General features: G+C 36.7%; 1 protein-coding gene across 1 annotated transcript; it reads right to left on the reverse strand.

Moving 5' to 3' along the window:
• Positions 1-19,412: 19,412 nt before the first annotated feature.
• Positions 19,413-22,266, reverse strand: LOC139742881 (uncharacterized). Its single transcript, XM_071653392.1, has 2 exons — positions 21,974-22,266; positions 19,413-19,449 (listed from the first exon to the last, which is right to left on the reverse strand). The coding sequence occupies exons 1-2, from the start codon at positions 22,264-22,266 to the stop codon at positions 19,413-19,415; spliced, it is 330 nt and encodes a 109-aa protein (XP_071509493.1).
• Between the last annotated feature and the right edge of the window lie 4,338 nt (positions 22,267-26,604).

Here is a 26,604-nt window from a genome sequence, read left to right on the forward strand (position 1 = left end):
GATAATTATCTCCACAGGCACACAGAATGTGTCGTGATTTGTCATTAAATAGCAAGAGCAAGAAAAAATACATTCAGATAGTGGTTTGGTCAGTTCTATGTGTGTAACTCAAACTCTTGTGAAAGCAGTGGAGTCAGTTCTGAGATCGTTTTAAAACTCATATTACAGCAATTATGTAGCTCAAAGCTGCATAAGATATTCTTGTCACTAGTCGTTAACTGTGGTATTAACAAGGGAGAATCATATGGGAGCTGTGTCATTACCTATATGTAGCTCTCTGGTATATCACAGTACATATCTAAAAGCAGACAAAAAGCATAATTTATGGCACACACATCCATTCCTGTAAGAAGAAGGCATGCTTCTAGTGACCCATACAACATAACATTCTGAGACTGAGGCCGCACACTGACAAATTACCTACATAGTTAGCCATTGAACATGGGTTGTCACGGTAGTGTACGGCAAAAATGTTGATGCATCTTTCGGAGTTGTCTAACAGAGTCATTTTTTTTTCTAACGCAAAGATGATAAATACAGCAAGAATATCGCTTAAAAAACTTTTTTTTTTAAATTTTACCATTATCCATTCAGTCATATACGAAAAATTGTACATGAAAACCCAGTAAAGGAATTAGGCAACTATTCACCAATTCATTCATTCATTTTGAAATAATCATGAATAAATCTCATGGGTAGAAAATACCGAAACATAAAATTGTCCCCTCACAAGGGTCGTCATGGAGAGTTAAGCCTTGGTATGCTCTGAACCAACGATAAGTCAGTTTGCATCCGTGGACCATGAACTTCAACCTGTTTTTTCCCCCCTCTCAATAGTATTGTTCAATAAACGAATATAATTATTCTGGTACCTTTTTTAAAACAGCAAAAAAAGATTAAAAATTTACATTTTTGACTATAGTATCTTCCAGAAAATTTGTCAGCAATTGGACCTTTTTCCCCGACGACTTTTTGCGGATTTGCTATCCAAGGGCAAAGTCGGATAAGTTTAAAAGAGAGGGACTAGGATATGTGCTACCCTTTATAAACACGTCTACGGGTGACGCTGCGCTTCTTGGGCATAACGCCCTCTGTCGTCGCCGCTGTATCAGCGTTGCGTCGTATAGCTCTGAAAAATTTTTTAGTAACCAAACAAACAAAAAACAAACAAAAACAAAACTTAAACGTCCGAAACCTTGAGTAATATAACCCAAGCGTCAGGATTGGTTCTTATGTAACAGGGATTATTACCTCTTGAAGGTTCATCCCTTTGTATTACTCTTTATGAAGTCACCCTTCTCAGCACTGATAGTCCTATTATGTGAATACAGTAGAACGTATCTAGTTTAAATTTAAAGGACAAGTTCACCTTCATATACATGTGGATTGAGTGAAGGCAACAAGGTTAGTAGAACACATCAGTGAAAGTTTTGGGGAAAATCCTACCATCCGTTCGAAAGTTATGAATTTTTAAAATATCTGTGCAATTACTGCTGGAGGAGAAGACTACTACAGTGTATGATGTCACATGCGTACAACGATATAAGGGAAATAAAAAGAGAATTTCACAAAACATGACGTTTTGAATAAAGTGCACATTTCCTCGATTTGTTACTGACTTATGTTAGGGGTAATATTATTCCCCCTGACTTCTGAAAGAGAGAAGTCGATTGTTCTTTTATTATGTGAGAAAAGTGAGAATATCTTGAAGTTTCTTTATACTTTCTTTATATAGTTGTACTCACATGACATCACAAGCTATAGTAGTCTTCTCATCCAGCCGTGAATGAGCAGAAACTTCAAAAATGCATAACTTTTGAACGGATTGTCCGATTTTCCTCAAACTCTCACTGATGTGTTCCACTGATATTGCTGCATTCACTCAACCTACATGTCTATGAAGGTGAACTTGTCCTTTAAGGGAATTTCTGGTTTTTTTTTTTACATTGACTGCTGTCAGGGAAGGAATTTATGTATATCATAAAATATATTATATCTAACTATACACTGTATAACGAACCTAGTCATGGTGATAAATTTGTTCCAAAAATACTTTAATTTATTAGTTTCATGACTTAAGTCGGAAAAAGGTCTACACAATATGTTTTCTATTAACCATACGTTTTATTTATATTTTAAATGTTATGTTTGAACGTCAGATAATTATCTGATCTATTATTGTAAGACTAACGATTTAATCGCAGAATTACAATTTAATTTGATTTATCATCCTTCCTCATGTTTTCCTACAATACTTTATTATTTGCTTGTCGTTTAGACATTATACGATCATGCACAATTAAGTAACAACCTTGGGGTGAAAAATCATGACATTGCAGCTACAAAAATCAATAGTCTCTTTGCTCCTATACTGAAACTGAAAATTGCTGTAAAAGGTACCATACGTTCTCACCACTTAGCACACAAAAAAACCATGTTCAATGATTTGAAGACTCTCGAAATCACTAATATACACATATGACAAAATGTAATATTCATGTAAGATTACATACAACCAGCCCCCTGCAATGCTTAAAGAACTCGTTGCCTTTAAGTTTCTGAGACGCAGTGTTTCTCTTCGCAATTTAATATAATCGAGAAAAAAATCTTTTAACACTTTTTTATTCGCATGATAACTCCACTCATTTAATCCACTGCAAACTCCACGCATATCGCCACTGTTGCAGTTGTTGTTCAATTCCGTGGCAACATTTTTCTTGTACACGATTGGAAGACACCCCAAACCTTTAAGCACTGTCTCTCGTAGTCGTCACATTATAGCCCCATGTTCAAATTGATATGTTCCATTAATTGCTCATGTAAAACTAGGGGTTCGAGTGATTTTCTTGTTGTTGTTGTTGTTGTTGTTGTTTCTCCTTCAGTTCCAATTAGAACTTTATATTTCATAAAATATAATTATGTCATCAGAGGCTTCATCCTAGTCAAACACACCGCTTATTGATAACGATCTGCGCCACGTGCAACTCGCAGTATGTAAATGTTCAGACGCATGCTATTTTCTTTCACCTGCCTGTATGTATGTCTATATTATGTTTTGAGTAAGATTAGAAATCTCTGATTTTGTCACTTCCATTGTTAATTTCGTGTTCAGTTATTGCATTCTGTGTATTTGTTACAATCAAAGATTAAATTGGAACTGAAACATTATGCAGATAACACAGACGAACAAGTTGCTTGAGACACTTGACTCCTCATTGAGTAGATATCACGCGAAATCATTTCTTTTATAAATGCAGAACAACGTTGATTGAGTATTAGTTCGTTTCCTGCCTAAAAGAAGATTTATCTGTTTCTTTATATCCTACTAGGTTTATTTGATTATAGAACTTAATTTTTGTACAGGAATTTGGTAAAGTCAACTAACCTCTTTATTGAGAATAATAGGCGCGTAAGATATTATGTTAGACAAAATTGCATTTCTTTTATTAGTGCAGGAACAACGTTAATAAGCCTAAGTAGTCGTTTAACTTTTGCCTGTAGAAGTAAATCCATCTGTTTATTTACAATATCTTGTCATTCCTCGGATGTGATTATAATAGAATTTCAGCTTTGCATATAGGAATAAAGACTAATGTGAACAATTTGGAATGTCTCATCGCGCTTGTCTTCCTACAAGTGTGCATCCATGTGACTGTCGTCAGTGGCGTATAAGGTAGTGAGATTTTTATCACGTGATAAGAAGAGCCATCATGCCAATTATGGAGGGTGATTATACCAGTGCTTCATGACGGAGAGGGAGAGAAAGCAAATAAAACGGAAAGAGAAGAAAAAATATACCTAGAAGGAAGGAAACAAGACTGTGGCAACTGTAAGCGAGGAGTTTGGATTGGATACCGAGCCGCACTGCTCGACTCATATGCGGACTCATATGCGATCATCACAGCTTTGGCAACTGCCATCATTCGGACATTAATATCAGCTGGAATTCAGACCGTTTGTGATCGCATCAGACTTTCGGTAAAATGGCTTGCCTGTGTGCCTGGCTTCTGCTTTTCGCGTGGTCTATTCATCCAAGTGTAGAGTTAACAAGTAAGACTACCATTTGCATCAATGAGTATCACGAGATTCTCAGTCATAGGCAGTTGCAAAAAGTGAAGCAAATATCAACGTATATAATGTCGTTACTGGATAGTTGAGTAGTTTTTATTTTCTTTTTAAGCAGGTAAACTTGGCTTGCACAAGATCGATTTGTATTGAATTTTGTGTCATATTGAATTCAACGTTGTTTTTTTTTTTCTTCAGATGATTCGTAGTAGGGTGATAATTTATTATGTAATATGAATGATAATAATATCAGTAATTATAACGACAATATTGCCTTTTTACTTTCGACCTCTCATATGGATGTTCATCTTATTTCGTAACTTTGTTTCGTTTTAGGCTGTCTAAATCTGACTGAAGGCGAGCTACTAACATTATGGAATACTACCGACTTTGATACGTGGAACATAGTTACCAGCAAAGAGAAGAGAATTCGAGTTTTATTCCATTCATTTGAGCTACGTTATGGGTACGAATTTATCGATATTGAAGATATAGGTGTCGATGATCAACGCAGAGCACATGACCTAAAGCTCGCCACTTTCGGTGGTAGCACAGTTCCTGAACCTGTTACTTCTCTAAGTAATACAGTCCGGATAACATATAAGTCATCTACCAAAGCAAATCCTAGGATCGTAGAAATGAATCTGACCGCAATACAAAGACCAGGTGAGTTTGAATACTCATGATTGATTTTGATTCAAAGTGTTTAGGTAAAAAGGATTATACCCTCTTCCGAGTGATCATGTCTATATAGAAGGATGGTGTTGTTTGTCCACATCAAATACAAGCAAAGTGGGTTATTTAAAGAAAACTTACCGTAATTTAGATGAAAATGAAATATTTTTTATCTTTTCCTGTCATCGAGGGAAACGATTAAGTGATATTGTAAAAAGTTGTTTATAGGTTAATGGAAAACTTTTGGAGGGACGATATCATCACGTCTCCCATATCTTTACATAATACCACGGTTTTTACTATCACTGCGTCGGTAGAAAATAAAATGAGCAGCATCAACATTTTATTTGTTTCCTCTTCTTTTGGGGGAGGGGGTGATTTTCATGAAATTTCTATTAATTCTAGGATGCAATCTATTTGGCATGAATGTGTACATTTTAGCCAATTAGAACATTACGCGGAATTACCCTTTCATTGAGCTCCTTTTTATTACGTTGAATTCACTTATTTTGATAAAATGAAAATGCAACGCGATTGACGCCTTGACCAGTTGACCTTCCAATTTCCTCTTATGCACATTTCAATAGCTAGCAAAATATTAAGCTGGTGTATTGACTAAATATTACTGACATCACTGTTTATTTGAAGCTTTGAAATAACCCATATTACCCATCAAGGACAATCAGGTAGCTCAGAATTTTAAAACAAAGATATCTCCCAATCATTCCTTAAGCTAACTGTCATCATGTCATGAAGACTATGGAACTGTTGCTAAAGAAAACATGTTTATAACTTATCATGAATTATATTGAATTTTGTTTCATATCACAGAGGACATACGGCTGGAAGAAGGGGAATCATTTAACCTGACCACACCAAATTATCCTTCTAACTACAGAAATAACTTTTACTCTCTGCGGAAATTCCGAGTTCCTAGTGGAAAGTTAATTTCCGTCGAGTTTATGTCGTTTGCCCTAGAAGACGTAAGCGATGTTCTGTACTTCGTCCAGGAGAACGGAAAGGATGAATACAACATCCGCACAGGACTACTAGTAGTTCAGAATTTTACTGGTAAGAGGAGAGGTGCTCTACTACGAGACATGAACTTTACAACTTTGACGTCATCTCTCACAGCCATTTTCACCAGTGACTTTAGCAGAAACAATACAGGTTTCTGGATCCAACTTCGAGCTGTTAAAGGTAGAAATTCCCTTTGTATCAACTTGTTCTTAAGACAATATAGCAGTGCACCTGAAACTTACGTCCACAAAAGAAAAACCGTAGAAGCGGTTGCATGGATATAGTAATGGTAGAGCTTTTACTTTCAGTAATGATGAAGCAGTCGCGGAACATGGTAAAGTCTTAAAAGTAATGAGTAGCAAATATTTGTAATGGGATAATCAGATGATATTTGCATTTTCTATCATCAATTCAATTAGATTAGATTCATAATGTTATGTAATACCATTTTGATAGATTTGTAACAACGCAGTCACATGCATATTTTGAAATGTAAAAGAAACAATACTTGTCTGCCATAATGTGTGCATGTGTACACATGGCAATGGCAAATGTTATTTAGATCGACTTTTTAGTTCACTTTCGGATCATTTAGGTTCAACATGACAACAAATTTATTGCGGTAGTATGTGAAGGTAATGATAACGAATGGCTTAGCTAGAGGGAATTGTTATCATATCAACTACCGATAGCTAAATTACACTTCTAATTTTCGAATTAAGACAATGCTGGTATTCAAGTATGAAAAAGTATGCGGAATATAGCAAACCAGATACGTTATTTCATATACATTTAAATATATCCACATTGATCAAAGAAAGGCAAATCCTTTCAGCGGATGTTTCTTGAAGTTATCTAAATGATATGAATTTTCCACGAGATGTGGATCCCTATCCATTTGATACATTATAGGCCTACACATACCATAGCTGAATAGGCAATCATTTGGACCTCACATAGACTCTGCATGAAAGGATATATTCACATTTAGTTGTAAGGGATTGAGGTATTTTACACACTGTTTAAGCTTTCAAATACGCGTGTGATGTATTTTAATTACTTCATGTCAACACTTACACTAGTCATGGTACGAAGCATGGCCACTACATGAATGCGGTTTTGAAACAGTCGGCGTTGAATTTCAATGGGGTAACGGGCGCCATTTATTTTTATGTTATTTTAATGTTTAAAATGATGTTTCAGCAGATTATTTCAGAACAGAATGTTCCAGACTATCAAACACATGTAGAAATTTCAAAACATTCTCAGACTCTTAAAAGAGATATCTTTGGCTAGGTGCCCATATAATGCATGCAATGTATTATGATACATGATATTTCGTATAGAGTTAACATGATGACTGGTCAATGATTATTATGGCTTCTGTACTATGACTAATTCGCAAGTAAGCCATGAGAAACGTTTAAATTATTGACATTCTTCCGTCGAGTGGTTTTTTTTTTTGTAATTGATTGACAAATTGCCCTACATCGAGTATGTGTGCACATGATTTCCTTTGTCATGGCTACCACTAAAACACTGGTCATTTCAGTGCTTATTATGTAGGGCAACTTGCCAATCAGTTGCAAGCCATGGGAAACATTCAAACACTTTTTAATCTTGGGTGATTAGGCTTGTGTCTCACATAGATGGCTAACTTCCAGTCTTTCTCGGTGAATTTAAGCTTCTCTATAATATTTCTTGCATTTAGGAGAAAGTGCATCATGTCCACCACCAACACTCTCGCCCGCAGAGTCTTCAACAAATCTATCAGATGCACCCATAAACAATGGACGATCCGGTAACTTAGATCTGATGATTACTAATTTTGATTGGCTACTCAGCTTCTAACAGTTAATCATTAACTGCTTGTGGATAAAGGCTGAAATAATGCTTTAAAAATGCATTTGCCAAAGATTGTAACCATATATCATAATGCTTATGATCATATATGCTAGGGTTTTTCGTTTTAAAAACATTCTTACACTCTGAAATTCCAAAGTGAAATATCTTTGGAAAGCTCCAAGTAGCTAATTTACAAGATAGTGCGACCTACACTCAACAATAGAATTTACATTTCTGACAATACTATTGTATTCAATGGCCCGAATTCACGAAGATGGTACAAATGAAACGATGGTTTAAACCATGGACAAAAACCAAGGAGCGCCAAGTGTCGCACGGAATATTTCGTTATGAAATCAGTCATTTCGTCGACAAAATGACCGTTTCGTTAACAAAATTATCATTTCGTGGACGAAATGTTTATTTAGTTACAAAATGTTGTCATTTCGTTACAAAATAATCATTTCATCGACGAAAACACTGATTTCGTGCGACACTTGGCGCTCCATGGTTTTTGTCCATGGTTTAAACCATGGTTTCAATTGTGACCGTGCACCTCAAAACGAACATAAAGTCGCACACACTGATTTTGCGTGAGGACTGAAAATAAGTGAAATGGGGTCAACCTAGCCGAACTTGACTTTTTCATATTTTCTGAAAGAGCGGGTCTTCTTTTACATTATGCTAAAATTTGGTATCATAAAACGGGCAGGAAAGTGTGTTTTTTGAGTAGTTTATCTCGAACATTTTTGGTAGAATAGTGTGATTAGGTGTGTCTTTAGAATCCCTGTTTCATTTCTGAAAAACCTTGTCCACACTCTTCACTTTCAACTCTAATAACTTTTGAAAGGATAGAGCTACTGCTTTGAAAATTGGCATTATTATGGACAGAATGTGTTGATAAGGCATGCTTAATTTCACTTTAATTTGATAATCCCTTCATTGTTGTTACTCTGGTGGTTTACTTCCTGTTTTTTGTCCCATTCATCGCACAGCCAGCACGGTTTGGTAAAGATTAAGCGCTTGAATAGACACTGTACTTCAGAGCCTCTTTTCTCAGTTAACGCTTTTCCTGAGTTTGTGCTTTCTTTCCAATATTTGGATATGTTAGGAGAGTCCATTTGATTTGAGTTATATATCATTTTAAAGCTTAAAGTCTGCTCTTTCAGAATATGGTCTTAACTATAAATTCATGTCTGGCGACTTTTTGTTTGTTTTGAGGTGCAAAGTCACAATTGTACCACCTTCGTGAATTCGGGCCATTGTGTCTAGAGTGATGACATGCACGCATGGTTGCCGTTTACTTTTATGTTTGCGTATATTATTTATCTCAGTATATTCATCGACATCATACAAACATGAAATTGTTACGAATAAATATGTGTAATATGATGGAACCAACTACAAGCAGAGCTTGTAAGTATACTAGTCGGTTTCTCAAAGTTTGAATCCGTTTCATTATATGAGACAAAATTGCCGTCATGAGAATAAAGATGCTATTTTTTCGCTGATATTTATAATAAACAACAAAAATAAAATACGAAAAGAAGAATGAAAGTTATCTGTACCAAGTTCACTTCTCGTTAGTAAAAAGGAAAAACTCTAGGGGTAGATAGAAAGATATTTGGTTATTATGTCAAACTGAACATCAAACTGCCAGGATGTCAAAGAATGAAAGACAATCTTGTCATTAACGTATAGCGGATGAAACAGATTCGTTATCATACTTTTTTTTTTTTAAACTGGATACGTTAATTTGCTTTTGAATGTAGAAAGGGAATACCAATAATGACGTTATTAGGAAGATCATTCCAGTCTTATGGACCTTGATACGTAATTGTGTTTTGAGCAAAGTCTGTTCTTGTTAATGGTAAATGCATAAGACGTCTTTGTCGGGTTAGGTAAACATAAAATTTATCGTAAGTCTTTTAAACTTGCTTGAACATTAATCTGTGGAAAATCTGTACATAAATATACCAACGTTGTACAAAAAAGATATAATCACCTCGAAATGCTTTCAGTAAAATAGTTTATTTACAAAGAAAAAAGGGCTTCATGTTAATTATGACAACACGTTTCTGGATAGGAAGAATCTTATCTCCCCGCGGTAAGATGCCTAAATACATGCATAAATTTATTATGTACCGTACAATGTTTACGAGACAAATATTTTAAGTCTATAGAAAGTTCCACTATTTCTTGCTAGGTTTTTACATGAATGATTAATGTAGGATTTCCATGAGAGGTCATTTTTGTTATAAATGTCTAAAAATTTGAGACGATCAGTTTACTACAAATTGACATCAGTTTCGATACGACGAGGAGAGGGATTTTCTGATGATTGTTATCAAACACCATATGATTTTTCAAATACTTTTTATTCAGAGATGTTTTGTTTTCATTTATCCAATTTTTTTTAGAAATTTCAATTCATCACAATTCTTAATCTCTAAAGAATTTTACGATTATGATGTGAAAAAAAAATTGTTAGAGTTTTGTGAAAAAAAATGATAAAAAAACACAGGTTGGACGAGTTGGAGAAATCATCGATATAAAATATAGAAAGAAATAGGCTGATTAAGGACCCTGTAAAAACCACACGATATGTTTCGAGGACTAGATTCATGACCATTAATAGCAACAACTTTTTCCTGTTAAAAAGATAGCTCTTGGACATGTCTAAGGTCTTTCCACACATTACATAATGGAAGAGTTTGTATCATGAAATATCGTGGTTTATCGTGTCAAAGTCCTGGGACAAGTCCAAGAAATGCCTACAGTGCAGGATTAACCATCGATCGCGGGATCCTATCTGCAAAAGTTAGTAAAGCATTCCTGGTTGAATATTTGTGTCTCAAACCCAAAATGTGAATTGAGGAAAAAAAATACCAATATACATGAATATTCCAAGTATGCATCACTTATTGGATGATTATTTCTTAAATCTTCTTTACTCGTATCCCTTTTTAAATATAGGAATAACATTAGCAATTTTCACACCATCTGGAACAATGCTTTGCAATAAGGACATATTCTAAATATTTGTTAGAGTAGAAATAACTTAATTAACAATTAGTCTTAAAAGAAAATGTGTTATACCATTATTTTGGTGGTTTTCTTTCGAATCTAAATCATCCATAATGTCCTCTACTTCTTCTTCCTCAACTTGAACACACAAAAAAATAATTGAATATGAATTTCCTTCATTCAAAAGAATGTGTTTAGTAGATTGTGGTGTGTTGATACTCGAAAGGTCTGTGCCTTATATCGTTACCCCCCCCCCCCCCCCCAAAAAAAAAAAAAAATGAATACGGCTCTTGTAATTATGCATTTGTGACACAAACTTTATTTGATTTATAATTTTCTTTCAATAATATATAGTAATAATACAGGGTGCTTATAATGCGCCAATTCCACATAGCTAACGTACTCAAGGTGCAGTAGAAGTAACTTATGAAATACAAAAATCCTTACACAAACATGCACGTGAAAATGAATGACACAATAATGATAACGAAAAAAAAAAATCTTGATATACAATTCTGAGGGAAAATGGTTACGAACAAATGAGTATTGAAGGCAACTATAAAGGAGTCAACATTCGAAATGTAACGGATAGCTTGAGGCAACTGATTCCACAGGTAAGGTCCAGCATGTGCAAATGACCGATCCCCCCATGATTTCTTCGTTTTTGGAACAACAAGCAATCTACAATCGGATGACCTTAAACATCTGGGAGGATTATAAAATGTCAGCAAATTAACATTGTACTCTGGGGCATATCCGTGAATGCAGTGAAAAACAAATAGTAACAGTTTAGATACAATGCGAGATTCAACAGGTAACCAATGCAATGAGGACAAAACAGGGGTAATGTGAGTATTCCTCCTGGTACGGGCAACAATGCGGGCTGCTGAATTTTGCAATTTTTGTAGCCGTGAAAGTTGAGATTGTGGTAGCTGATATAGGAGTGCATTACCAAAGTCAAGTCGGGATGATATAAGAGCATGAACTATTTTTTCTGTTGCTGAACGACTTAAATACTTGCGAATAATGCCCAAGTTACGTAACTGATACCTCACGGATTTACAGACAGCAGAGATCTGAACAGACCTGGACATTGCAGAATCAAATAATACTCCAAGATTTCTACACGATTTAGATGGAGCAATAACCACATCATTGTCAACCGTTAAAGTAGGAAGACTAACCTTGTCAAGTAGAACTTTGGAGCCAATAAATAACGAGATATGAAACTCGTCACGCTGACGAGTTAGGTGATACGCTTGGGGTCATCAGGTGTCGGTCATCTGTGATCGACAAAGAAAAGAATGTGATATAGGCACCTTGAAGTTATATTGAGCGTGCATGCAAAACCGTTTCTCTAACCACTCGGCCACGGGACATCCCCGGAAATGGTAAGGGAAAAAAGAAATGTATAGATATTACAGGGGGAAAAGTCAATGCCCACTCAACAATCGTGGCTGCGTGAACATGTATTGCATTGCTAGACAGAAATGCGGCCTTGTAACGACTGATGTCGCTATGCCATTTCTGGCAACTTGGGAAAAATACGCGCCGTAGACATAAAGCCTATAATCGGCTGGTTTTGATACCTTGCCTTTAATCACAATTTTCAATGTGATGACGTCATCAAAGTACAAAACAATGACATGGTCTTGAAAGACAATTGTTCAAAGTACAACACCTCCGTCGTCGTCATTACATACTATGATCGGTTTGACAAAGTCAGCCTGCAAAATTTTGCAGCAGTCGAAGCAATGTGGTCTCCAACACAAAAAAGAGGGATATGGTGTGTGTCTGTGTGTCTGTGTGTGTGTATAGGTGCGTTTATATACGAAAGTGATTTCTACATGGACGAATATGTGATACAAAATTGAAAAAAAAAGTAAAATAGCTAAGTATTTTGTTTCGTGATCTTGTGGGGTTCGAACCCGCAACTTCACGTCTCTGAGACGTCGCCTTTAACCACTCGGCCATACGTCTCGGCGAGAAAATATGAGGAACGTAAACTTATGTATGTGAAAGCTGAATCGGGAATCGTTTTGTCCACATTCCATTCTCATTTTCAGTTTTAAACTGCAAAATTGTCAACCTGATGAGGAGATTTCGAAGAAGAAAATGCATGATTATTGCAGCTTATTGTCTCAGCTACAACATACTTAAGTTTCAGAGGAAATGAAGCAGAATCAGCTGAGATAAAGGTGCTTAAACGTTGTCAAGTCAATGCATGGTTTTAAAAAAGATCCCCTCCCATAGACATTACACGTAAACTTGTCCGATTTTGCATCTTTACCTTTAATCACAATTTAAGGTATGATGACGTCATTAAATTTCAAAACCATGACATGGACCTGAAAGGCAAATGTTCAAAGTACAACATATCTGAATTTGGGATAATATTGAGCTTAAACAACAGAGATACGAGCAAATGAATGTCAGAAACAGTACCTCAAAAAAATTAATTCCACTTTTTTGATTTCAGATGATGATATGATGACGTCATAATGTAATTATGGAAATATTAATACTTGAAACGTTATTTCCAATTCATATGTTTTTGTAATATGCAATAAAAACATAGGGTAACCAGACGTTTTAAAGAGCTATGGCGAAATAAACAAAGACATGTTTTTCGCTATATTTGCACAAAGACGCGCACACGAAATTTCAACTTTGACGCCAACGCATTCCTTTGTTATAGGTCAAAATTGATCGGAAATCAATGGATATTGTTACTTAATGTATCAGGAATCCAAATCTGTCAAAAAATGTGCATTTTCAGTTTGCTTACGCGCACTACGCGCGAAAATGTGCGGACGGACGCGAACGCGCGAAACGCTTAAAATTGTCTGAAACTTCGAGATTTCCCATTGGTAAGTTGTTTTGAGCCTTTTAAAAGTTTGACGCGCGCGTACGCGCGCGTAATAATGTCTTAGGTAATTAGCATTAAAATGTATGATAGAGCGTGACCTGAACTTAATGTCCGCCGAAAATGATACAGACATGACCTTTAGATATGAAGTTATGATCGATCATGTAACATGGTCCGAAAATCACAAAATGGCGCCTAGATGACGTCATAGATATGTTACTGTCATGAAAACCTTATTGTGGCTAGATTTTGTCATGAGACATGTTCCCTGAAAATGTCATGTTATTCCGTAATGTCATTCTTGAGATATTGATGACACAAAATTGTCCAGAAAGAAAGAAGAATAAAAAGAAATAAAGAGAGATTTTGACAATCACAATAGGTGATACGCTGATAGCGTATCACCTAATAACTCTGACCTTTCCCTGATTTAACTTTAATGAATGCGAGCTCATCCACTTTTTTACATCATGGATACAAACCTCAAGTTTCTGGATGATGTCAACGACATTGGTTAGGGTAGGTAGAAATGATCAGATTTTGCATTATTAACACAAACAACCTGAAACCTTTCAGAAAAGTATGACTTGAACCATCCAAGAGCTTTACCATCAACGCCTAATGACTTCAAAGTATTCACCAGAATCGTATGATTAACATTATCAAATGCGGATGATAAATCAAGCAGTAACAGAACAGTAAATCTTTCCATCATCCATATCTCTCAAAATATCATTGGATAAGTTAATTAGTAAGGTCTCAACAATATGATGCGGCCGATATATCACATTATTTAATATTTCCCGAGTATTTTTGGCATGTTTATAGATTCCAAACAACACTTTTCCTTTCTCAAAATGTTTCCTTTAAGCCATTCTTAACGCATTGGTAAGAATGCTGCGATTATTTTCTGCTTTAGTTCAAAAGAGGTGTTATGTTTATACCTATGAAGATTTTTTATCACTATTTTTTTGGATTACTACACCTTAAACAGAGATTTACTAATATCAACCGAGATCTTGGTTTCCTTCCATAGTTTCATCGAAACTGAGTTTCAAACTGAATAATGTATCATAATGTCACTAAGCATGTCAAACAAAAATCTCAAGAGAAAATAATGTTTACATTTTCCGCTACATATTTGCACTGGAGACCATTCACGAGAACTTAAAGGGATGGTACAGTTTTTGTTGAGATGAGGCTTCAGGCTTCCAAATTTTAATGACGATTTTTTAGATAATTAAAAACACCTGAAATATGAAAAAGCATACAATTGTACAAGGAAATCAAATCTACTTGATTAAAATTGTTTGTGAAATGGCTAAGATATCCAAAACAGAGCGGTTCTAAGAAAAGGTGAGACCAAACTTTTTATTACAATGGCTGTGTTCAATTCGTTTTTGGATATCTATAAGTATGCTTGTTCATATTGCATAAAATGGTTGAATGGCTGAATCATCACCTTAAATAATGCTACATCATCCATATTAATTGTAAGATTTTTTGTGGGTATATTTGTAGTACCAAACCTATTTAGTTAATTAAATTTTACTTCACTTTTGAGATTAACGCATAAACTGAGTGATTATCAAAAATATCCGGCACTACTATGCCTGTATTGATATTCGACACATCATCAGCAAAGATATCATCGATTAAAGTTCAAGTGGTTTCGGATACTTCAGCAGATTTGAGGATTTATAGAGTAAATAAATGGAACAGCATTACAAAGTAAAAAAATCTTGACACTGTAAATCATTATTACATTGAAAAAGTTTCTAAATTGAAATATCCTATAATATTTTGTTCTTAATGTCGTTCTTGCTATTAGGTAATAAAAGCACTGGAGGAATAACTTGGAAAATTTCTATAAATTTGCTAAGGCTAGGTTTGGTCTATTTCACCAACAATAAAATCTTTCTAGCCTGGGATATCAAAAAGAAAATATATTTCATTTCAACTTACAGACATTATACTAAGATCTGTAATTACTTCCGCTTTTAGATTAATCGCTCTATAGAACCCTACGCCTCCACTTCTCTTTTCCCTCAATTCTGTTATTCATGAGTAAACATAAGCCTTCAATAAAAAACAATGACGGACGAATATCTTTTAATAGTGTTTCTAAATCACCGATTATTGTGGAATTAAATTCAGGGTCTGTTATCAAATCTCGAAATTAGAACAAATTCTAACTTAAACTTCTTACATTTAAATGTGAAAAAAATCTCTGGGTTGTAGCTGAGGGGTCTGCTATAATCTTTCAATGTTTTCTGACTAACCCTGGCAATTTGGTAAATTCTGAAAAACGGTCGTTTGACTAAAAAACAATTGAAGTTCAGGTAAGTCCATTGACTTAAGTTTAGGAGGAAGGAGATGCTGTAACAATTGGAGTACGGGTATATTAATATCAATTCTTGAGTGAAAACTTTGTGCGTCGTCTTATATCAGCATCTCTTTCAATGTTAGCCATAAATAATACAAATCTTTTGCCGATATAATTATAAACATCGAGTGTCTATGAATTACATTTCATTTAGAAATAATCATATAGGAACGGCATATAGAGAAAAAGGATATGAATTGAAGGGACATTCGTTATTTGTTGGTACATACATGCAGGTAGATTCAAATGATAGATTACAACATTGTTTAAAGACGTCATTTTTTTTAGGTTTACATAGTAAAGATTCCTTCTGCATTTAGAATACATTGTAGGGAAAAAAATGAAAAATATAGAAACACAAAAAATAGCATAAAGATGAATCAAACTAAAGCCTATTATACATGTGGGGAAAATGAAGAAGGGAAATTGAGTGTGCTGGATTTTGGTAATAACAGATTTAAATGGAGGAATATAATAAAAGGCAAAAACGTTAGTAATGCTAATTCATAATCTAAATTTTGTTTGCATCTGTGGGACATAAAGTAAGTTTATAGAAATGCCGATACATTTTCACTGAATTAACAAGGAATGGTAAAATACAATGCTTATGATTAAAAATATAAACAGGGAGGCGATGTGATCTTTAAAAGATGTGAGCATAGCACAAAAAAGCGGGAAACTTGTAATCAAAATTCAATTCAAATGAATTTTTTTTCCAAGAGCACATTTTTTTTTGTCGATACAAGTTCAAGGAAAACAAAATGTATTTTAATGCATTACATAATAACCGTGTTCATATGAAACTACGATGTTCAATTGTTTTCAAAATGATTATGTTATTAGGAAAGATTGGCCACAATAAACGCAGGTTCTTTTCGCGGCTATATACAATAATGTAGATTGAAATGTTTCGCATTTTGTTTTCATTTTCATTTTTCGACAAAAGCATAGCATACACTTTGCTTTATTTTGTAACAGAGACTAACGTAAATAACACAATATGGAATGAACAGAATGTACAGCAAATAGTGAAAATTCATAGCAATGATAATCTCATTATGTTAATTGCGATAATTAATCAAAGTGAAGTTACCCACACACGCGTTTACGAAAATGGAGCGATAACTTAAAAAGCTTGGAGTATTTTTGTACCTCTGGTAGAGAAATTCAGTAGAATGATAAGTTGTAAAAAATGGAAGCCCACTTTGATAAAAAGACACAAAAACAACCAAATTAAACGAAACAAAGATAACAAGACTACTTGTGACAATTGAGGACTGAAATGACAAAACAAGACCAGGCTATTATTACCGACGACAACAAGACAACAGAACAGAAAAGAAAAGAAAACAGAGATAGAGGCATTGAAAAATATCGAGACGCGTGAATAGGAGAAGGAAAAAAGAGGAACTTGAAGAAAATATTATAATCCTAAACCTAACTATATTCTATCAATAGTGGCGATAATGTTCAGTCCAGATCAGTTCAGTTCGATTTTATTTCTGCATTTTTTTTCAAGGAAATCATATATGTGACCCTGCACCTCAAAACAAACAAAAAGTCGACAGACATGAATTTATAGTTAAGACCATATTCTGGAAGAGCAGGCTTTAAGCTTTAACATGATGTATAACTCAAATCAAATGGACTCTCCTAACCTATCTAACTATTGGAGAGAAAGCACAAATTCAGGAAAAGTGTGAACTGAGAAAAGAGGCTCTGAAGTACAGTGTTTATTCAAGCGCTTAATCTTTACCAAACCGTGCTGGCTGTGCGATGAGTGGAACAAAAAACAGGAAGTAAACCACCAGAGTAACAACAATGAAGTGATCATTAGATTAAACTGAAATTAAGCATGCCTCATTAACACATTCTTTCCATAATCAATGCCAACTTTCAAAGCAGTAGCACTATCCTTTCAAAAGTTATTAGAGTTGAAAGTGAAGAGTGTGGACAAGGTTTTTCAGAAATGAAAAAGGGATTCTAAAGACACACCTAATCACACTATTCTACCAAAAATGTTCGAGATAAACTGCTAAAAAACACACTTTCCTGCCCGTTTTAGTATACCAAATTTTAGCATAATGTAAAAGAAGATCCGCTCTTTCAGAAAATATGAAAAAGTCAAGTTCGGCTAGGTTGACCCATTTCACTTATTTTCAGTCCTCACGCAAAATCAGTGTGTGCGACTTTATGTTCGTTTTGAAGTGCACGGTCACATAAATTATTGAAAAATGACAACACTTGTATCTGATAACAGAATAAAAAAAGCAATATTACATTCATAGTATCATAATCACAATCTTTAAAGTATAAACATAACAATGAGAATGCTGATCAAAGGATACACCTGTTTCCGAATAAAGAGGAAGAAAAACATGCAGGAGCCTGCCGTCTTTAAGCACATGCTTGATAGTGATGGCAGCCTCAGAATCTCAAAAATGTAATAAGAGACATGATAATACATATACAAAATGGGCAATTTCCCATTGTAATGCTTTGTGCTAATTTTGTGGAGTCCGCAAGGGGTCGCCAGTGGGGAAAAAGAAAAGAAAAAGCAAAAGCAACATGTGCAGAGTAGGGAATAAAATGCATTAAGTACAGTGAAGTGTGCTTTTATCATTGCTATAGATCAATTAAAACAGATTTTATAGATGTGAGTATGTTTTACATGGTTTTGGACATGCATGTGTTCATGTTAAATGTATTTGTGTATATGTGTTGAGAGCAGTGCAATATTCTGCACAGTAGTATTATGAAGGTTTAATTCTTTTCCCCCTTCTTTATGTTCGACAGCAAACAACTCTAGAACCGATTTCAGTAGTACAAGGGCGGCTTTTGAAGGGACGAGTGAGATACTACCCACACAGGACAGCTATAACGCTCAGTATGACGGTGAGTCTTTGGATCGAAAGATATGAACAGTCGTAAAAAAGATATAACTTGACACATTTGATAGTCAGTTATAGCCACTTGTAGGGGCTCACACGTAAGCAACGCTCGAAGGGGTGAGTGACAAAGCTGGAGAAACTCTATATGCTACGAGTCCACTGGGCCGGCGCCAGTTGGTGCCAGTTCGCGCCAATGCAATTTGCTGCACATGGCGCCTAGTGTCGCAAATAAGGTGCCTAGTGGCGTGCAGTGGCTCAAACTCCCTCCCAACTGGCTCGTGGTGGCCCGTAACGGCGGCAAAAATTGACTTTGGCGGCAAGAAAATTTCAAAATGTTTGAAATTTTCGTCGCGCCACTTTCAGCGCGAAGTGTCCACCAAGTGGCACCAAATGTCGCAAACAATCCGCCTACTGGAATCCACTGGAATGTAATGGCGCGCGCCACGTTGTGCCAATGAGATTTTGCGCCACTTGGCGCCACTTGGCGCCACAGAGGCGGATAGTCCGCGCCAAAGCTCTCCAAATCAACAGTGGCGCGCGCCAAACGGCACCTGACTGGTGACTATTTCGCGCCAAATACCACTTGGTTTCGCCAAATACCACTTGGTTTCCGCCATTCGGCGCCACTTGCCGCCTATAGAAGCATGACTGCATCGCAGGACTTTCTCACACAACTTTCAGTATTCGACTCGACAACACCTCTGTAGACGCAGTTTTTCCATCACAATTTCTACAAGATTTCACATAATTTTCAAAGAAGATGCTCCCAAAAGGCAACAAAGGCAGTAGCAAGGGGAAGAATGACAAACTTGAGCAGTCCAAGAAGAAGGACTCCCAACCCAAGAAGCTCAAATTGAGCTCCAGGGCGAGGCCCCCTGCAAGCAGCAAAGATGACGAAGAGGATGACGACCTTCGCGTGGTGGCGCTGGCTCAAGCTGATAGAGGCTCCGCTCCAAGACCTGCTACCCCTGTCCCGGATGTTGCTCCAGACCTTCCGTCCCAGGCCCAAGAACAAGACCAGCCCTCCCCAGCTTCACCTATATACATCCCCTTCCAGTCACCATGCAAGTGAGGCTGAAGAGGGGGTTGCACAAGCAAGTCCTGATAAGAAATCATATAGGTCCAGATTATCCACTGCCTCCTATGGTAACTGTACGGACTTAAGTTGTCGACTGTAATTGTATTGTGTTTGCACTATACTGTGTTGTCATTTATGTCAAAAACTTAGTGGGAGTATAAACTGGTGTCTTTTTTTGATCGGTGCATCTTGGTTGATGGTTTTGTTGATAAAAATGTACTAGTTAGAGTGGTCTCGGTAATATGCTATTACTTATTTCTTACAGCAGTACCATATAATTTATATTTATTTCAAATATGGGTAGTTGTTGTCTATGTATAGCTGGGCCTTCCTCTCCTGAGGAGAAAGAGGAAGAACCCACAAACAGGAGGCAAAGGAATAGGGGCGGTTCTGGAGCGAGGCGGAGGACCGTTAAGCTCAATGATGCTCAGGAGCAAGAGGCAAAAGAGTACTTGCTGGGGTGCCCGGGCCTCTACAACAAGCGGGATGCCATGTGGGCCGAACCTGACAAGAAAGATGAGGCCTGGAAGACGCTGGCCGACCAGTGTTTTTATTGACGGTTATGGAGCATTGCGTTCGTCACTCTTTTTGACACTTAAAGAGCATTGTGTTTCTCACTATGACTGACTTACTCATGGAGCTTTAATGTGTTCATAGATGTGATTGGATAGTTGGGTGATTGTTTTTGTAAGTGTGTGATTTATGCATATGTTCCTTTTGTCATTAAAATTCCATCAAAATGTCATTTGTGATTTATTGTTGTCTTGTTACAAAGGTGTTGTGAACAATAGAGTACACAGCCACACAGGCAGAACCCTCCAGTAAGGACTTATAGAACAGGAATAGCAGTGTTTTTATTGACGGTTATGGAGCATTGAGTTTGTCACTATTTTTGACACTTAATGAGCATTGTGTTTTTACTATGGTTGACACTTTTTCATGGAGCTTTAATATGTTTATGGATATTATTGGACAGTTGGATGATTGATTGTTTGTGATGTATGCATATTTTCCTTATGTCGTTAAAATTCCATAAAAATGTCATTTGTGATTTATTGTTGTCTTGTCACAAAGTTATTGTGAATGATATATTGTTCGGGACCAATTGGTAGAATGGCTTAAATGTTTAAAAGTGAAATGATGAATACTGCCGAATACTAATGCATGTATTTTCCCCTTGAATTACTATTTGCTTTTGCTATTTAATAATCTACCAAAACAGCAAAAGTACCTTAGTAGTTTAGGAATATTTGATATACATTCTATTTTTTAACTGCTAAACGTGAATAAATCTTACTTTCTACAAATAACATGTCAGTACTAGACCTTAATCATTTATAGGACATATTGACACAAGAAATAATTGTCATGAGTGTTGGGCTTTATTGCAGTGTAATAATGTTGAGTTTTTCATAACACAATTCAATATGACAAAAATTTTCATACAACAATACAATATGACAAAGAGCACTATGTTAAAGGTAATCTGGAGTATCGGTAATGGGTGAAAAATCTTTCAAAAGAGTTCCCATCTGTTTGCTTCCCTCCTAAAAGCATCTTATGTTAATGTTGTTCCATGAAAATAATTCAACTAAAATGTGCTGAATATTTGCAGAATTCGAAGTTAAAACAGGCGTTATTTTTTGTGTTCACCACTCGGCAAATATTATTCTTTCATTACAGTCCCATATATGCTTTTCTGTGTTGCTACTTTGCCAACATGGTTATATATTTTGAAATTTCTTTAAATTTAACATGTTCTCCAGCTCTAGACAACATCAATGTGTACCAGAATGCCATTTCATGTGACATGGACAATAAAAAAATGATTTGTAGGCAGTGTCTGTCAAAATGAAATCAGAGTGCAGGTACCCCTTGTTTGTACCTTTAACCAGACTAGTGCATCAAACCAGTCCATAGTGAAATACAATATCACAATCAATGTTTTCTAAGACAGTCTTTACTTCTGTGCAAAAGTACTGCAAAATGTTGTCTAGACCATCTTATCCTGCCATGCAACCGCTACCGCACTGTTGAAGTAATACTTGAGCGTATCCCTCTGGCGTTTGGCAAGCTCAGTGTCCCTGTTTCCCCTGATGGGCCTGTCCAAATCCGCAGTGATGGCGGCTGTTCTCCAAGCTCCAGGGATGAGGTTGTGCTGGGGATCCTCCTGGTCCAACATGCGGACGTCCAGTGTCTGATAGCGCTTCCCGATGAGGTTGTGCAGCATGATAGCAGCTTCACCGAGCAGGCGGACTGTGTCTGGTTCCTGTCTCATCTGGCCAAGGAAGCACTGGAACCGCAAGACCAGAATACCAAAGGCGTTTTCAAAAACACGCCTTGCCCTGGACAGCCTGTAGTTGAAGATCTTCTGCTGTTGGTCAAAGTTACGACGGCCATAGCGTTTCATCATGTACGTCCTCACGGCAAAGGCATCGTCTCCCACGCAAAAGTACGGCATAGGGTGGCCGTCATCATCATGGGGTAGAGGAGCTGGATCTGGGTTGCCTAAAGTGCCAGCATCAATGCACTCCTTCAGTTCACTGTTGTTGTAGATCTGGGCATCAGATTGATGGCCAACCCCACCCACATCGATCCACAGGAACTGGTGCTTTGAATCTACGAGAGCCATTAGGACAACCGAGAAGAACTGCTTGTAGTTGAAGTAAAGGCTGCCAGAGTTCTTGGGCTTCTGAATACGGATGTGCTTTCCATCCAAGGCTCCCAGACAGTGAGGAAGATTCCATCTGGCTTCAAAATCACCTGCAACCGCAAGCCAGCCTTCATTGGTTGTGGGGAGGGAGATGACTTCTGCAGCATACTCATCCACTATCGCTCTGGCTACATTGGGGACAAATTTCTGGATGGTTTCCTTGCCCATTCGGAAGTTGTAACCCAGCTCGGCATAGGTGGCCCCAGTGGCGAGATGGCGCAGGAAGACGCACAAATTGAAACCAAGGGGAATTGCCTTCCTGAAGTGGGTGTCCTTCTTCTGCAGGTGGGGTGTAAGCCTGATCAACAGCTCATCAAACATCTCTGGGGACAACCTGGTGTAGTTCTTGAACTTCCTCTTGTCATTGTCCCTCAGCTCATTCATGAGGGTTGGTACTGTCCACGTTCGGCCCTCAGCTGTGGGTGGAGCAAGGGTCTAAACCACCATTAAATTTTGTGCTTCCTTTTCTTCTTACGAGGCTCTTCTTCTTCAGGATTGGCCACCATAAATTGATAGGCAGTGGCCACCTCAGCATCTCTCATGATCTTCTGATGGAGCAGCATTATCACTCCAACATTATCAAAAGCCTCGGACATATCGAAATTGTAAATATTTAGTAGAGATTTTGTTCATACAGCAGCTGAGGAGGTTCTGAACCAGGTAGTCGATGGCCGATATCTATATAGTCGGCAAGTAGCGCAAAGTGGCGGCAAGTTTAAACCAATTTTGCCACCGTTTGGCACAAACTAATCACCAAGTGGCGCAAAGTAGCCGTCCATCGGCGCAAATGGCGCCAACATGGTGAAATTTGGAATCAAATGGCCGTGTAATGGCGCGAACTGGCGCACCGTTTTGAAGCAAGGCAGGTGGCACTTGGCGCACGCCATATGACACCCAGTTTATTCCACTTGGCGACACACATGCCGAGCGAACATTAATTCGGCGCCACAACGAGCCACTTCGCGCCAATCACATAATCTTTGGCGCGAACTGGCACCAACTGGCGCGGGCCCAGTTGACTCCAGAGAACAAATGAAAAGCTGTTTGTCCAGCTGTTGGTGCCACTTCTCGAACTGGGCCGTGTAGCAAACCGGGTCCTGACTGTGGTGTTATGTCCTAAAAAATATGGATTATACAGCTTCTATACAAACAGGCCGACATACTGAATTTTTTACAATGAAAACTCACAGCGTGCCATGTTGTTTCCTTTAAGATGATTAAATCACAAAGGGAAGCGTGTTCACGCCTCATCCATAAATATCAAAAATATGATCACTATAGAAAAAACATGAAAGGTCATCGTGAACCAGTCTTCGTCTTGCATCTAAATAAGTTTATGCCGAGGGGAATAAGGGAACTTTGACTAAAGTGACAAGAATAGATGACTCTGTGATTTCAGGCATTTGGGTTTCAACCGAAAACTATTGTCTTCAGCCAGTGTCAGAGAATGAAAATGTTTTCCTAAGTATAATGATGATCATCATTGTGATCTTAAAATAGCACTGTAAATCTGACAATTGGGTCATTACTCATACAGGTAGGGAAGCGCCTGTTTCAGTTTGCTATCTTTGTAAATATTTGGGTATGTCTCCAGCGTTGTCTAGAGCTAGTTTTCAGTAAACATTGCTTTGTTTATAGTGTTGACCCCTGTTGACATTTTTCTGCTCCATTTCGGCTCCATCTGTCTTCCTCATTTTGCTCTTATTATTCTTTTGAATGATGAATCCTACCATTCATTGAAGTTGTGTTTCACTTTTCCTACGTTACGTGTACTGTTTGGTCTAGTGCGTAGCACATGGGAAGTTTGAAGCCGGAAGTATGTATGTATGTGTGTGTGTGTATCTTTGCGTGTGTGCGTGTGTGTGTGTGTGCGTTTGTGTATTTTTTGTGTGACTGAATGGGTTTTCGGCGCAGATGCAACGCACTTTACGACATGGCCCTGAAAAAGACCGAATAGCACTGGAAGCATTCGCGTTAAACCATGAAGGTAGTGCTTATAAAGGACTGTTTGCTGTATTCTTTCTGGAATAGACATTGATTTTCATTTCAATTTCATTTGATTAGTTCTTTATGTCCAAAATGATACACAATTCTTAACATAATATACGCATGAACATAATATACAAATTTCGTTTTGATCTTCGTGATATCAATGCGAAATAAAATCGTTCGCCTATCTTATTTTGAAGGATTGTGGATGGAACTTTGCAAAAACACAAAACAAAACAAAACAGAGCTTTTACTTTGTTCACTACGCAAGTTCCCTATTCAGAAATAGAAAACAAAACTTGTTCTTTGTTTTATTTGTACAATATTGCAGGTACATGTAAATCTCTCTTACAACGAGTAAACAAGTAGGAATTTTTATTTTGTAAATACGAAGAAGACAGATGATAGAATATGATTTTTAAAATGCCATATCTTGAACTACATCCATTCTGCACTTTAAGTAGTCCGCAATAGAACTACCCACATTGAGTGATCGCAGAATACTGTGTTTCCTTACATCTTCTTACTAAACAAACCTTCGACCAATACAAGAAAAACAATTATTGCCCATCTAGAGGACCCATGATTCTTAAAACCAATGATTTATTTTGTTTAATACCTTTTTGAAAGCCAATTAATTTCAATTATGCTTAAGTGTTCTGACATGAATATTTTGATATCAATAAGGTCTATCGTGATTAACGTTTGATGTCCCGGCATTTATGATTGATTTCTTTCATTTTATCAATACTGGCTATTGTCTTATTGGTTTTGATAACATCGATTGGTGATGTACTCCCCTTCGCTTCGGTGTTGAAGAGGAATGATTATATATCTGTATTCATTTTATTACACTGCAAGAAAGAGATCATAATGTGGATGATGAAAGAGAAAAAGACGAGTACTTTTTATTTTGCAATATTACAAGTACTTATAAATCGCTCTCACAACGAGTAGACAGTAAAAGTCTTTTTTGTGTGTGTCAATAAAAAGAAGAGAATTGGAAATGTACAATAGTCATGTAGTTTAAAATGTCATACCTGGAACTACACCTTGAGCAGTCCTGTATCACTTGAAACCAATGAGTTGTTTGTTACCTTTAAAAAGCCAATTAATTTCAGTTATGCGTAAAGTGTTCTGACATAACAATTTGATTTCAATGCGGTTCATCGCAATTATCGTTTATTTTCTCTACTTTGTTATTAATTTCTGTCATTTCTTCTGTACTGGCTATTGTATTCTTCGTGGTTTTGCTAACATCGGTTGGTGATTATACTCGCCTTGGCTTTGTTGTTGAAGAGGAATGATTGGTTGTCCGTCAGTCTATGCTGACCACGTGATAGATACGTATAACATTGTATCACACTCCAAGAAAGAGATCATGTATATGGATGATAAAATCATCCATACAAGATGATCTAGTTTACATTCCCAAGTGTACCGTTGCAAATTATAATAATTTATTTGTCTAATTATGACTATGTCCAATTTTAAGTATATGTGAGAAGAACATAATAAGAAAACGAGAACCATCGTTTCATTTAAACGAATGGCAGGTTAAAACACGTCACATGAGTTACAAAATAACTATTGAATCTTATATTTCCACAACACAAAATACATACATATCATTATAAATCGCTCTCACAACGAGTAGACAGTAAGAGTTTTTATTTTCAATAAAAAGAAGAGAATTGTAATGTACAAGTCATGTAGTTTAAAATGTCATACCTGGAACTACACCTTAAGCAGTCCAATATAGAACTACTCACATTGAGTCAACGTAGAATATTTCCTTGCAATCTTCTCGCAAATCTCGCAATAAAAGAAAAAAGTATTCATGTCCATCTGGAGGACCCGTGACTCTTGAAACCAACGATTTGTTTAATACTTTTGTGAAAGCCAATTACTTTCAGTTATGTTTAAGCGTTCTGACATGAATATTTGATATCAATAAGGTCTATCGTAATTGACGTTAGATGTCCCGGCATTTATAATTTATTTCTTTCATGTTATCAATACTGGCTATTGTCTTATTAGTTTTGA

This window comes from Diadema antillarum, unplaced genomic scaffold, assembly GCF_040938485.1.
Source record: "Diadema antillarum isolate AM-2024a unplaced genomic scaffold, OU_Dant_1.0 seq00001030_RagTag, whole genome shotgun sequence".
Lineage (NCBI taxonomy): Eukaryota > Metazoa > Echinodermata > Echinoidea > Diadematoida > Diadematidae > Diadema > Diadema antillarum.